Genomic DNA, 12468 nt, shown 5'->3' on the forward strand with positions numbered 1-12468 from the left:
GGCCTCCCTGGTGCTTATTGCAGAACCAGAAACAGGCCCTGGAATCTACAGCAGTGGGCTTTGCAGAAATAAAGCTGTACGCCCTAAAGAATTCAGGCAGAGGCTGAAGAAACTCGGGCAGAGGTCCCAGAAGAAATAAGGCGGTGAGCACGAGGGATGTGAGCTCGGAGACCTACAAGAACGGACACGGCTGGCTTCCCCGGTGGCTCAGTGGTTAAGAATCTGCCTGCAGTGCAGGAGACGTGGGTTCTGTTCTCAGTCGGGGAAGATCCCACATGCCAAGGAGCCCGTGCAGTGCAACTATGGAGCCTGGGAGCTGTAACTACTGAGTCCATGTGCCGCAACACTGAAGACCCCTCAGCTAGAGCCCGCGCTCCACCACGAGAAGCCTGTGCACCACAGCTAGAGAGTAGCCCCCCTGCCCCGCTCGCTGCAACTAGAGAAAAGCCTGCCCTGCAACAAAGACCTGGCACAGCCAAAAACAGCAATAAATCAGTAGACTCCTTCTTTAAAAAATGCACACTGCTCCCCAAGTCTGAAGGGCGTAGGTCCATGAGAAATAAGGCAGAGGACTCTGAAGGAAGTTGGGGTGCAGGCCTGTTGGAAATCCGGTGGCCTTCCTGCTTGAACCAGTGCCCCGGGCCAAGTGTGAGGGGCCTGGGTCAGGGGCCCTGGGGTCAGGCATGGTTCAATCAGGGCACAGTCACACCCTCCCACCCCTGTACTCACGTTCTAGCTCCTTCTGCAGCTGTTCCAGCCCCGCCCGCAGCCTCTCCAGGGAGAGCTGCATGTGGAGGGTGAGCGCCCACCTGGCAGGGCTCAGGCCCCACAGCGCAGCCACTGCCCTGCTGCCATCCCGCACGGCCCCTAGCCCTGCCTGGCACAGCTGCAGAAGTGGGCCAGCCATGCCATCCAGGGTGCCCGCTGGCTGCACCTGGGCAGGGAGAACAGAGGCTGGATCAGCGTGAGGGTCTGGGGCCACCTGCACCCCTTGTGTCCTCAGAGGGGGCCCCAGACAGAGCAGAGCAACAACCCCACTCAGCCCCACACTCCCTCCCTTCTCTAGCGACACCCCAAGTGCATTCTACCCACCAGGCGCTGGAACCGTCTCACGTAGGCGTCCAAGCTGTGGATCCTCTTCTCCAGCCCGGCTTGCACCTGGGACCCGAGAGCAGCCAGCCTGGACTGCGGACACAGAGGGACAGGCTGGCCCCCTGGGAATGCAGCGGGCAGAAAGCTCTTGCTGCCAGCAGCAGGGCTGCGGACCTGTGTGCCACGCTATGGGCTGTCTGCCTCCGCTTTCCTTGGCTCCACTGGATTCAGGGAGCCTGGGCCTGTGACCTCAGGGTAGGGCTCAGGTGGGGGTGGTAGGAAGGGCCACCCCTCCCCCACCCCCAGCCATCTCACCTCCATGTGGCCCAGCAGGGTCCCCTGGCAGCCGTGTGCAGCCAAGCGGAAGCTCTGGTTGGCAGCCTCCAGGGTCAGGCGAACCAGCGGCTGGACGGGCTGCCCTTGGTCCTGGAGCAGGGCCTCCACCTCTGCCGCCCGCCTGTGGGCACAGGCCCGCAGCAGCACGCTCTCCTCTTGGCTCCCTGGGGCCAGGAAGGGACCTGCAGCTGAGCCCGGGACTCGTCCGTCCACCTCCCAGTTGCCCGCTCCTCTGGCACTGCACAGCTTCCTACAGCTCCCCACTGCCCACAGGCAGAGGCTCAACGGCCCTGGGACTTGAGGGCCTCAAACTGAGCTGCCTACGTCAACCTTCGGACCCCCCACCCCACCCCCAAAGCCTGGTTTCTTCCCCATCCCCACACCCACCTCTGATCCAGACCTTCCACCAGCCTCTGCTGGCATCACAGTCAATCCAGATAGCCATGGAGAGCTCCTCTCCTCCTGGCTGTGGGGGGCCACGAAGCCCTACCAGGGTTGCCTTTGACTTTTGAGCTCACAGCACCCCAATCTCTGACTTCTCCTAGGCCAAGCTGAGCCCCACCGAGCCACACCCAGAGCCTCCACTCACCTTCCTCATGGGCCACCGAGGCCTGGAGGCAGTTAGGGGCCCGAGACACTGACAGCCTCACTTTCTCATCCCCGTCGTCCACACTTCCCTCCAGATGGAGCAGGCTTCGAGAAGCCGAGGTGGAGACGCGGCCCAGCAGGCCAAGCCACTGAGCTTTGGGGCCACGGAGCTGGGGGAGAGGGCAGAGGCCTGAGTGGGACCTGGCCCCTGCCCTCTGCTGCCCCAGACCTGGGGAGAAGTGGCTGGGGAGACAGGTTGAACCTTCCCGGGGAAAGGCAATGCCCACCCCACCCCATACCTTCAGAAGCAAGCGCTGGGTCCCTCTCACCCGACGACCCTGCCACAGGCCTCAGCTCATGCTCACGCGCACTCGCTCAGTCATGTCTGACTCTTGCAACCCCATGGACTGTACCCCGCCAGGCTCCTCTGTCCATGGAATTCTCCAGCCAAGGATACTGGAGTGGGTTGCCATGCCCTCCTCCAGGGGATCTTCCCAACCCGGGGACTGAACCCGGGTCTCCCACATTGCAGGCAGATTCTTTACCGTCTGAGCCACCAGGGAAGCACAGGGCTCAGAATCCCTACTGACTGCATAAATGCTTATTAAAATCCACATCCAGGGACCTAACTGTGCACGGACACGGCATCCAGACGGCTTAAGAATTCCTGATGCTCAGGCCTCACCCCAGAGATTCTGACCTAACTGACTGGGCAAAGGGCTGGACCCTGGCATTTTAACATCCCCAGCACCTGGGTGTCTCCCCCGCCCAGCAAGGTTTTCCGTGTTTGCAGGAGAACCACTGCAAATGTCTCTGCAAGGTCAAGGAGACATGGTGGGTGGCGCCTGAGCAGTTCATCCCAGCCCCTGTAGCCACCAGCCTAGACAGGAGGGGACACAAGACGGGTGGCTGTTCAATCACCAAGTTGTGTCCCACTCTTAGCAACCCCCATGGACAGCCAGTGGAACAACTGTCTGGAACAACTCATGACATGCCAATAAAATAGTACTGAACGTGTGTGCTCAGCCGCGTCTGACTCTCTTGCGACCCCATAGACTGTATGCAGCCCTCCAGGCTCCTCCATCCACGGGACTGCCCAGGCAAGAATACTGGAGTGGGCTGCCTTTTCCTTCTCCAGGGGATCTTCCCGACCCAGGGTGGGGCAGAGTCAGGAAAACCCTCAGCGGCCTAAAGGGAAGGAACCCTGAGGGAGACCCAGGGGGAGGGGAGGCAGCAGGCTGACTGAGATGCAGTTGTCGGGGAGGCGAGCCCCCTCAGGCCTGAACTCAGCTCCTCTGTATTCTGGTCCAAATACTGCATCTCCCAAGCGGTGCAGCCCAGAGTGTGTTACCCCAGTTTCAAAATCTGTAAGATCAGAGGTAGAACAGTGGTTCTCAAAATTTATCAGGAGTCAGAATTCGTGTGTGTGTGTGTATTTGTGTGAATGTGTGCAGGAGGTGTGTTATGGGTTGAATTGTGTTCCTCAAAAAGATCTGATGGAACTCTAACCCCTGGTACCTGTGAACGTGGGGTCATTTGCATGTCTGTCCTTTGCAGATGAAATACATTTGCGATGAAGTCATATAAGGACACCTAAATCCAATGACTGGTGTCCTTATAAGAAGGCCAGGTGGGGACTTCCCTGGTGGTCCAGTGGCTAAGACTCCATGCTCTCAGTGCAGGGGGCCCGGGTTTAATTCCTGGTCAGGGAACTAGATCTCATACCACAACTAAGACCTGGTATAGCCAAATAAATAAAATATTTTTTAAAAAAATACTGGAGTGGATTGCCATTTCCTTCTCCAGGGGTCCCGAGTTCAATCGCTGGTCAGGGAACTACATCCCACATGCTGCAACCAAGACCCAGCACAGCCAAATAAATAAAAATAAACATTAAAAAAGGAGAAGGCCATGTGCAGACAGAGGCAGAGATTGGGATAATGAAGCGACTCCTGGATTGCTGGCAGCCCCTAGCAGCTGGAAGAGACAAGGAAGGATTCTTTCCTGGAGCTTCTAGAGGGAGCATGGCCCCGCTGACACCTTGATTTTAGCCTTCTAACCTCCAGAACTGTGAAAGAAGAAATCTCTGCCGTGTTAAGGCACTCAGTTGGTGGGTAATTTGTTAGCCATAGGAATCCACTTCAGGGTGCTAGCAAAACATGCCATTTCCTGAGTCTCCTTCCAGCAGATTTCTGAGTGGGTGGGAGGAGTGGTGCCCAGGAATTCCTAGGAGATTTCACAGGCTCGGGCAGTGAGCCTGGTGCAGTGGGAGGGGCGGGGTGGGGGGGGAGGTCATGCATCTGCAGACCACACCTGGGGTGTTCCTCGTAGAAGGCCTCCTGCGTCTGAGCTCCATCCTAGTCACTGAGTGGCTGGGGCCCCAGCAGCTGGGGTAAGTGCCTGCCCCCCTGAATTTTGTCCCTCTTCTCCATTTGGTGTGAACACCAAACCAGGCTGAGAAAGCCCTCCCCATGCCACAGACCCCAGAATGGAGCGAGAGGGCCTGGGCAAGGGAGAAGCGGTCAAAGGCAGCCACCCACGGGCTCGGGATGGAAGCAGAGGGACCAGCCGCTCCCTGACCACCCACTGCGGGAGACGTGAACCGGGGGGGCACTGGGATTACACATGTGGGGGCGGCTGGCGGCCTGGCTGGCCAACGGAGAAGTGAGAGCCAGCCTTGGCAAGCCTCAGGAAGGAAAACGCTTTCGAAACCATCACAGCTCCTGGGCTCGGAAACGGGCTGGGTGAGCTCCAGACACAGAAACGCCTCGTCCAGCTCTGGACACTGGCAGGAAATGCCCTGCGCATGAGCACTTCCTGTGTGCGTGTGCTGTGCGAGCTCTGTCTCTTTTTTCCCCAACACTTCTGCAGAGGAGGTGGGATTTGTCCCCATTTGACAGAGGGGAATATTGAGGCTTGTAAAGGGAAAGTCACAAGGTCAAGGTCAGGGAGACACAGAGATAGGCATATGGCAGCACTGATGGGGCACCTACTCTATACCCATGCTGTGTGGGTGGAGAGGAGGGGTGCCCAGAACCCCACTGACCACCTTATGAAATATATCTGACCCCCACTTACAGGTAAGGAAATGGGGCTCAGAGAGGTCCCTTTCCAATACCGTTTGGCCAGATGCGGGCAGAGCAGGTATTGAACCCTTTCTACCTCCCTGGGCTGCCAGGAAAGGGAGAGATTAGAGAAGACTGGGCCAATAATAGCCAATAATAATAGCAGCTGGGGTTTCCCAGGTGGTGCAGTGGTAAAGAATCCACCTGCTGATGCAACAGATGCAGGTTTAATCCCTGGGTCAGGAAGATGCCCTGGAGTAGGAAATGGCAACCACTCCAGTATTCTTGTCTGGAAAATTCCATGGACAGAGGAGCCTGGTGAGCTACAGTCCATGAGGTCACAAAGAGTCAGACATGACTGAGTGACTGAACAGACCCACACAATAAAAGAAGCTAATCCTTAGTGCTGGCTTTGTACCTGGCTCTGTTCTAAGAAATACACACATGGTAACATATTTAATCCTTACAATATTAATCCCATGGGAGGTAGGACAGGTGCAGTGATTGCCCCCCACTTTACAGGTGAGGAAACAGGCACAAAGAGGGGAGGTAAATTGCTAGCTAGGAAGAGGTCGGGCTGGGGTTCAAACCCAGGCAGTCCAGCCATTGCCTCTTGGTTATGGGAAGGGCTGGTGTTGGGGCAGCAGAGGAGCTGTTTTGTCTTGGTGGCAGAGGGTTGGGGGTGGGCAGGTTCAGGGGGTCCCACTACAAGTAAGCTCAGGCCCCCTCCGTGTGCCTGTCTGCAGTTCCAACATTGGCCACTAGATGGCAGGGCTGCCCAGTCAGTGGTGGTCCACTGGCCAGACCGGGACAGATGGTCATCAGGCTCTCTTCCTCTGGGGCAGGCAGCCACCTTACCTCCAGCTCCCCGGAGTAGTCATGTGTCCGGGACCTACTGTGGTTGTGGAGCATCAGGCTGAGGTGCAGGCCGTGATCTGGGTCTGGGGCGAGGCCTAGCTGGCATCTGGAGTGTAACAGGAGCTCACCACTGCCCAGGGTGTGCTCCCCAGAGACCAAGAGGGCCTGGAACAAGAAGGCGGAGGTGTCGGTGGTCAGGGAGGCACAGGAGCACAGCTTCCTCTTGCTAGGCCCTGGTCCAGGTGACAGGCCCTCATGCCAGGACAGTCTCAATAACCTATCCCAGCCTCCACTCCTGTCCCACCCTATAGCCCTTCCTCCATTTTACCTTAAAAAAAAAAAAAAAATGCAAATCAGACACTGTCCCCATGCTCAAAGCCTCTGTCTTCCCATTGCACTTGGAGGAGAAGCCGGTCTCCTTGGCAGGTCCTGTGGACGTGCATTATCTTCCTAACCTCACCTCCTTGCTTTCTCTGTAAAAGCCACCCTGTGCTCCTCAAACACCTATAAGCATGCTCCGGCCACAGGGCCTTTGCACTGGCTGTTCTCACCGCATTCTGCATTCGTCCCCTCTCCCTGCTTCATTCTTTCATAGCATTCACTACCCCTGTCTTGTTTATCTTCTTCTACCCACGGGACTCTGAGCTTCGGGAGGGCGGGCACCTGGTCTATCCCTTTCACCGTCCTTGTCCCTGCACCTAGAACAGAGCCTGGCATAAGTAAGACCCACAAATGCTCTCTGAGTGGATGGACAGGTTGGGGGCTGGCAAACTTCAGCTCATGGGCCAAATCTGGCTCACCGCCTGTTCTTGTAAATACGTTTTTATTGGGACTGGCCATACCCCTTCATTTACACGTCCTCCACAGTGGCCTTCACGGCAGAATGGCAGACTTGAGTGGCTGCAACAGAGCCCATATGGTCTGCAAGACCTGAAATATTTACTGTGACTTCCCTGGTGGCCCAGTGGTTACGAAGCTGCCTGCCAACTTGCACAGCTATAGGAAGCTGTGCCTGCCAAGCTGCAGGGGACACGGGTTCAGTCCCTGGTCCGGGAAGATCTCAGTTGCCACAGAGAAACTAAGCCTGGGCGCCGCAACGGCTGAAGCCCTGGCGCCTACAGCCCACGCTCTGCAACAGGAGAAGCCACCGCAGTAAGAAGCCCGGGCACCGCAGCGAGAGAGCAGCCCCTGCTCGCTGCAACTAGAGGAAGCCCTCACGCGGTGACACAAAGACCAAAGCCCCAACACAAACAAAAGTAAACCGTTTAAATAAATAAAATATTCACTACCTGGCCCTTTGGAGGAAAAGTTTGTGACCCCCAGGACTGTTAGAGAGATGAGAGGGTGTGGGGAATGGGAGAGGGGAAGGATGGATGGAAGGGAGGAGGCTGGAAGACGGGGAGGATGAAGGAATGGATGGATGGATGGGAGGATGGGTTGGAGGGTGGGTAGATGGCTGGCTGGCTGGCTGGCTGCCTGGATAGCTGGCTGGCTGCCTGGATGGCTGGAAAGATGGGTAAAAGGTGGGTGGAGGAAGGCAGAAAAGACCAATCAACTAGCTAACAAACCCAGGGGAATGTTGGGGGATAGGGGTCCCAACACTTCCCCCTAACAACAATGAAAACAGCAGCTTGGTTTACATGTCGAGCACTTTCCCGGTGCCACATCTTAAATCTCCCCATCACCTCACGTGCTAGAACCAACCGTGTCTCCCATCCCTCAGATGAAACACCAGATGCTCAGAGAGGAGAGAGCCCTGCCCGGGGCTGCCTGCAGGCCTGTGCAGACCTGTGATGATGGGACCCGGCTCCCTCACTCACACCCCTGCCCTGGGTGGGCACCCTCCTCTCTCTTCACCCCTGGGTCCCTGGGCCCTTCCCCAGGGACAGACTCACCCTGGGCAGGTGGCAGAGCCCCAGCTGCAGGGAGTGGCGCAGCCAGCGGGCATGGTCCGTCTCCACATCCCCCTGGAAGCTCTGTGTGGGGCAGGGGCCCCCGAGGACGTGCTCCAGCACAGCCTCTGCGTGGATCCTGTCCGGGAGGGACGGCTGGCGCCTCTGGAAGGAAAAGGGCATCTTGGGATGGGGGCTCATCCCAGAAGAGAGAAGGAGACCCTCACGAGAGGAGAGGAGGTGCCAGGAACCCCATCAGAGCCCCGGGCAGCCCCACAGAGGGTGTTTACACTCCGGGCAGGACCTCTGTTGGGAGACGGAGGGGCTGTGGGCCTAAGGAAACCCAGAAGGGACAAGGGCACTTCCAGGCCAGCTGCCCTCATCTCTCCACGGCCCAGCCCCTGCCCTAGGCTCTGAAGAGCAGCACTCAGTCCATCAGGAGCCCTGGGCAGATGGTGACGCTGGCGAGACCTTGACCCTGACACCTCTGGGAACCTGAGCTCCCCACCTCCCCCTACCCCTCTCTGGCAGCCCACTGGGCTCACCCACTCCTCTGTCTGCTCCCCAAGTGCCCACCTCATGCTGGGCACCTTGCTTTTCTGACCTCCCAGTGCTCTCACAACATTACAGTCAGGGAAGGATACTTGTACCCATTTCACAGATGAGAAAACCAAGGTTCACAGTGGAGAAATGAATTGCTCGGGGCCCCCAACACAATGAGCACTTACATCCAGGACCCTATGGCCCCAGAACCAGGCACTTTCTGCAGCCGGTGGGGCCACCCAGCTCCCTGGGCCTCACCTCGTACGTTAGGTTCTGCTGCACCCGGCGTCCATCCCAGGACAGATCCAGCCACTCGCTGAGCACAGCTGGGGTCTGTGTTAAGGCCCCACAGGCCCTGAGGGCGCCCAGGCCCCAGGTGTCCTGGAGCTGACGGGGAAGAGGATGGTAGATGTGACTGGGGCGCAGGGGGGCAGCACAGGGCCCAGGGTTTGGGGGAGCCCGGTGCCGGGTTGGGAGGGCAGGCAGTGCGTACCTGCCCCAGGGAGGCAGCCACGCAACCATCCCAGGAGGTGCTCTGCGTCGAGGACTTGTCGGCCCAGGTGAGCTGCAAGGCCAGCGGCTGCCCTCCGTTCCAGGCAAGCTGCACCTGCGTGGAGACGCGGCCAGTGGCAGGTGGACGGGAGAAGTGGGACGGAGGAGAGGCTGAGGTCCCCCCATCTGTGTGTCGGGGTGGGTAGGTAAGAGGGAAGGAGAGGTGCAGAGCCTGGGCGGGGGGCGGTGGAGAAGCTGGTAGTCCCCTTGCCCACCCTCTAGGGGATGGAGGCGGCAAGCGGGAGTTGAGACAGACTTCTCTTCCGGCTCATGCCTGTAAGAGCGCAGAGCCACGCTCAGACTGCAGACCAGAAGTGTTTACTGGGTGGAAAAATCCTCATTCTCAACACATTTCCCAGAACAGGGAAATCTGAGCCCCTCACTGGGGCCTGTGGGTCGAAGCCCTAAGCTGCAATGTGACAACATCAGGAGGTATTGGGAGGCGATTAGGGTTAGACGGGGTGGGGCGGGGGGGTCACGATGGGATCCATGCTCTGTAAGAAGGACTCCACAGAGCTTTCTCCCCAACGTGTGAGGACACAGAGAGAAGGCTTCAGACCAAGAAGAGGGCTCTTACCAGAACCTGACCGTGCTGGACCCCTTGATCTTGGACTTCTAGCCTCTAGGCTGTGGTTTAAGCCACCCAACCTGTGATGTTTTGTTATGGCAGCCCCGAGCTAAGACAGTTGGTCTGCCCCCTCACCTGACCTCAGCTCTCCCGCCTCACCAGCCCCCACCCCATCATTTCCTCCGTGCTGGTCTTAACTGCCTCTGGCTCCTCCTAAAGCTCCCAGCCTGTTCCCACCTCAGGGGCTTTGCACTTGCTGCTCCTCCAGCTCGTCCGGGCTCCCCTTCATCCAACGGTCCTCAGCTGACAAGCTACCTCCTCCATGAAGCCCTCTCTGACCACCCCATCTAAAGTCCCCTCCCCACCGGACTCCAGTGACTCTCTCTCTTAGTACCCTTCTTGCTTTCTTTATAGAGCTTATCACAACTCTTAATTTTTTATTCACTCGTTCTCTTGAGTTTTGGTCTTTTTGCTGGCACACACTGGCCTACCGTCTCCCATTTTATAGAAAAAAAAAAAACAAAAACTGAGGCTTAGAGAGGTGCTAAAGACTGCCCAAAGCCTCCCGGTCAGATGCAGGGTCCAAGCTGCCCTGTGTGAACCCCTGCAGTGACCAACTAAACAGACCAGCGCATCAGTGATGAACCAGACATCCGCGCGAACTGCTCCTCCCACTAAAATGTGAGCTTTATCAATGCAGGGACTACGCCTGCACCTCAACATGTCCTGGAACACATTAGGTGCTTAATACAGTCCCAGTGAAGGAGTGAATGCATGAAGGCCCCCCTGGGGTTCCAAGCTTCAGGACGCTGTGATTCCAGAGACGTCCTTGTCTCTGATGAACAAACAAGATTCTCCTCCCCCAAACGTGGTCCCAGCTGTCCCACCTGTGGCCTCAGCCATGCGGCTCACCCACCTCCAAGAGCCATCTACCCAGGGCCCCGCGGCTGCTCCCTACTCACCTGCCGGCTCTGCCTGCCGCCTCTGCTCTCAGCAAGGCCACTGGCCTCGGCCCGCCGCCAGGAGAGGCTGAAGGGGTGAGCCAGGGCCAGGCGGGCGGCCAGCTTGCCTTTCCCCAGCCGCAGAGAGGAGGACAGCGCCACCTGGGGAGGGGACAGGCTGAGCGGGAGGCCTCCTCCAGAGAGGCCCTCCCCACCACCCAGTGCAGGTCACCTCCTTCATCACGGTCAAGGGAGTGAGGGCTGCTGGCCCACCACTGGGGGAGGCCCTCTGGGAGCTTCAGCCCATTTTTCAGAGGAGTAAGTTGAGGCTTGGAGAGCAGCAGATAGGGACAAGCATATGATGGAGAGGGGACTGGGGGTTAGAGGCATTTCATGGATCTGAATCCCAGCCCTGCCTTTCAGTAGCTCCATTCCCCTCTGAGCTTCGGTTTCATCTATGAAACAGGGCTGGGCTGCCTAGCACACAAGAGGCCGTCGCTATGCATCAGCCACTGGTCTTCTGTTATCATCCAGGTGGTGCTGGGACCCAGGCTCCCTCCTCCCCGCCAGTGCTCTTCCTGTGGTCCTTTGGGGACCGGGGCTCAGCCCGGTTGGCCCCATAACGCTCCTCGGGCAGGGCAGGGCCCCAAGTGTCCCGCTCAGGCCACAAGGTGGGCTTCCCGGGTCCCCTTCCAGCCAGACGCCTACCTGGTCCTTGCTGTCCCAGCCCACGACCAGGTCATCCTGGTGACGGCGTGTTGAATGCTCAGAGGTCAGGCGGAAGCTGCAGTGCCGTGGCAAGGGCAGGGGCAGCGGGTGGGTGAGCTCCACTGGGCAGGGAGGGGCATACAGGGAGGGGTGGGGGCATCAGCCTGAGGCCAAGAGGGGGCCAGGGGCCATTTTGGGGCCACACACACATGTAATCTGCACAAAACTCAGAAGCTGTCCCCTCTCTTGATCCCCATGCCACTCAACAGTCCATCAGCATCCTCATGAAAGCCCCATGCCAGGACTTCTGCAAGGAGGCCTTGTATTGCCTCCATCAAGAGGTAGAATTTGTTGCCTTGGCCCTGGAACCTGGGCTGGCCTCATGACTGGCTTGTAGAATTTGGTGAAGTTGACACTGCAAATCCCCAGCTTCGGCCTTAAGGCCTCAGCTCCGTCTGGCTCTCTGGGACCCCTGCCCAGCCATCGTGAGATTAAACCAAGGCTGGCCTGCCGGACACTGATGCCACACAGAGGAGAGCCTGGATGTTTCAGCAGAGACTGTCCCGGACCAGGTGACAGCCAACCAGCCCCCAAACAAGTAAGAAAGTGCAGCCGAAATCAGCAGCAGCACCTATCCAAGTTAGGGCCTGACCATGATGCACGAGCAAGACCAGAGAGCTGCCCACAGGCTCGTTAGCAGTGATGAATTCTTACTACTGTAAGCCACTGAGTTTGCAGTCATTTGTTACACAGCAGTAGCTGACAGATACGCCTTCCAATATCACTCTTGGGTCCCTCACACACAGTTACCCCGGCCACTTTGAATGCTCCACACCCGCCTGGTCACACTCAGCTGCTCCGTGCTCTTGTTCCACCCTGGGGTACGACACAGCCCATTGCTGAGACCTCCTTGCCCTCGATTTTCTTCCTTCATCTCTGAAGCCTGAGTCCAGCTGCCCTGACCTCCGGCACCATCTGACTCCATCCCATAAGGCCACCAACTGCTCCTGCCTTCCTAGACCCCCCAGAGCAGGAGTCCACCTGAGACTCCACTGCAGACAAAGACCACCTCTGAACCCTCTGGAAGGGGGCTGTCCCTACATGGACCCTGGGGAGCTGTGCCCAGAGACAGTGGCTCTAAGCTGGTCACCAGTCCAGGAGCACTGACCACATGCAGAGCCGCTACCCCTCCCTCCCTCCGCCTGACCCGCTGCTTTCTGCACCCAGTACCCACACAGCAGGGTCCACAGGCTGCTCAGCCCATCCATGGCCCCCTCAGCATGCACACACTCTCACACATGCACACACTGACATGCACAGCAAAC

At 58.2% G+C, this 12468-nt stretch overlaps 1 protein-coding gene across 1 annotated transcript in view; it reads right to left on the reverse strand.

The window, feature by feature from the left end:
- LOC120882450 overlaps positions 1–12468 on the reverse strand; it is a 165715-nt gene that overhangs the window by 23712 nt on the left and 129535 nt on the right. The window contains 10 exon segments of the mRNA XM_040266466.1: positions 730–934; positions 1093–1185; positions 1408–1592; positions 2018–2186; positions 5940–6104; positions 7835–7996; positions 8633–8761; positions 8868–8981; positions 10457–10597; positions 11144–11265. Coding sequence (XP_040122400.1) covers positions 730–934; positions 1093–1185; positions 1408–1592; positions 2018–2186; positions 5940–6104; positions 7835–7996; positions 8633–8761; positions 8868–8981; positions 10457–10597; positions 11144–11265 — 1485 coding nt within the window.

This window comes from Oryx dammah, unplaced genomic scaffold (genome assembly GCF_014754425.2).
Source record: "Oryx dammah isolate SB20612 unplaced genomic scaffold, SCBI_Odam_1.1 HiC_scaffold_2, whole genome shotgun sequence".
NCBI lineage: Eukaryota > Metazoa > Chordata > Mammalia > Artiodactyla > Bovidae > Oryx > Oryx dammah.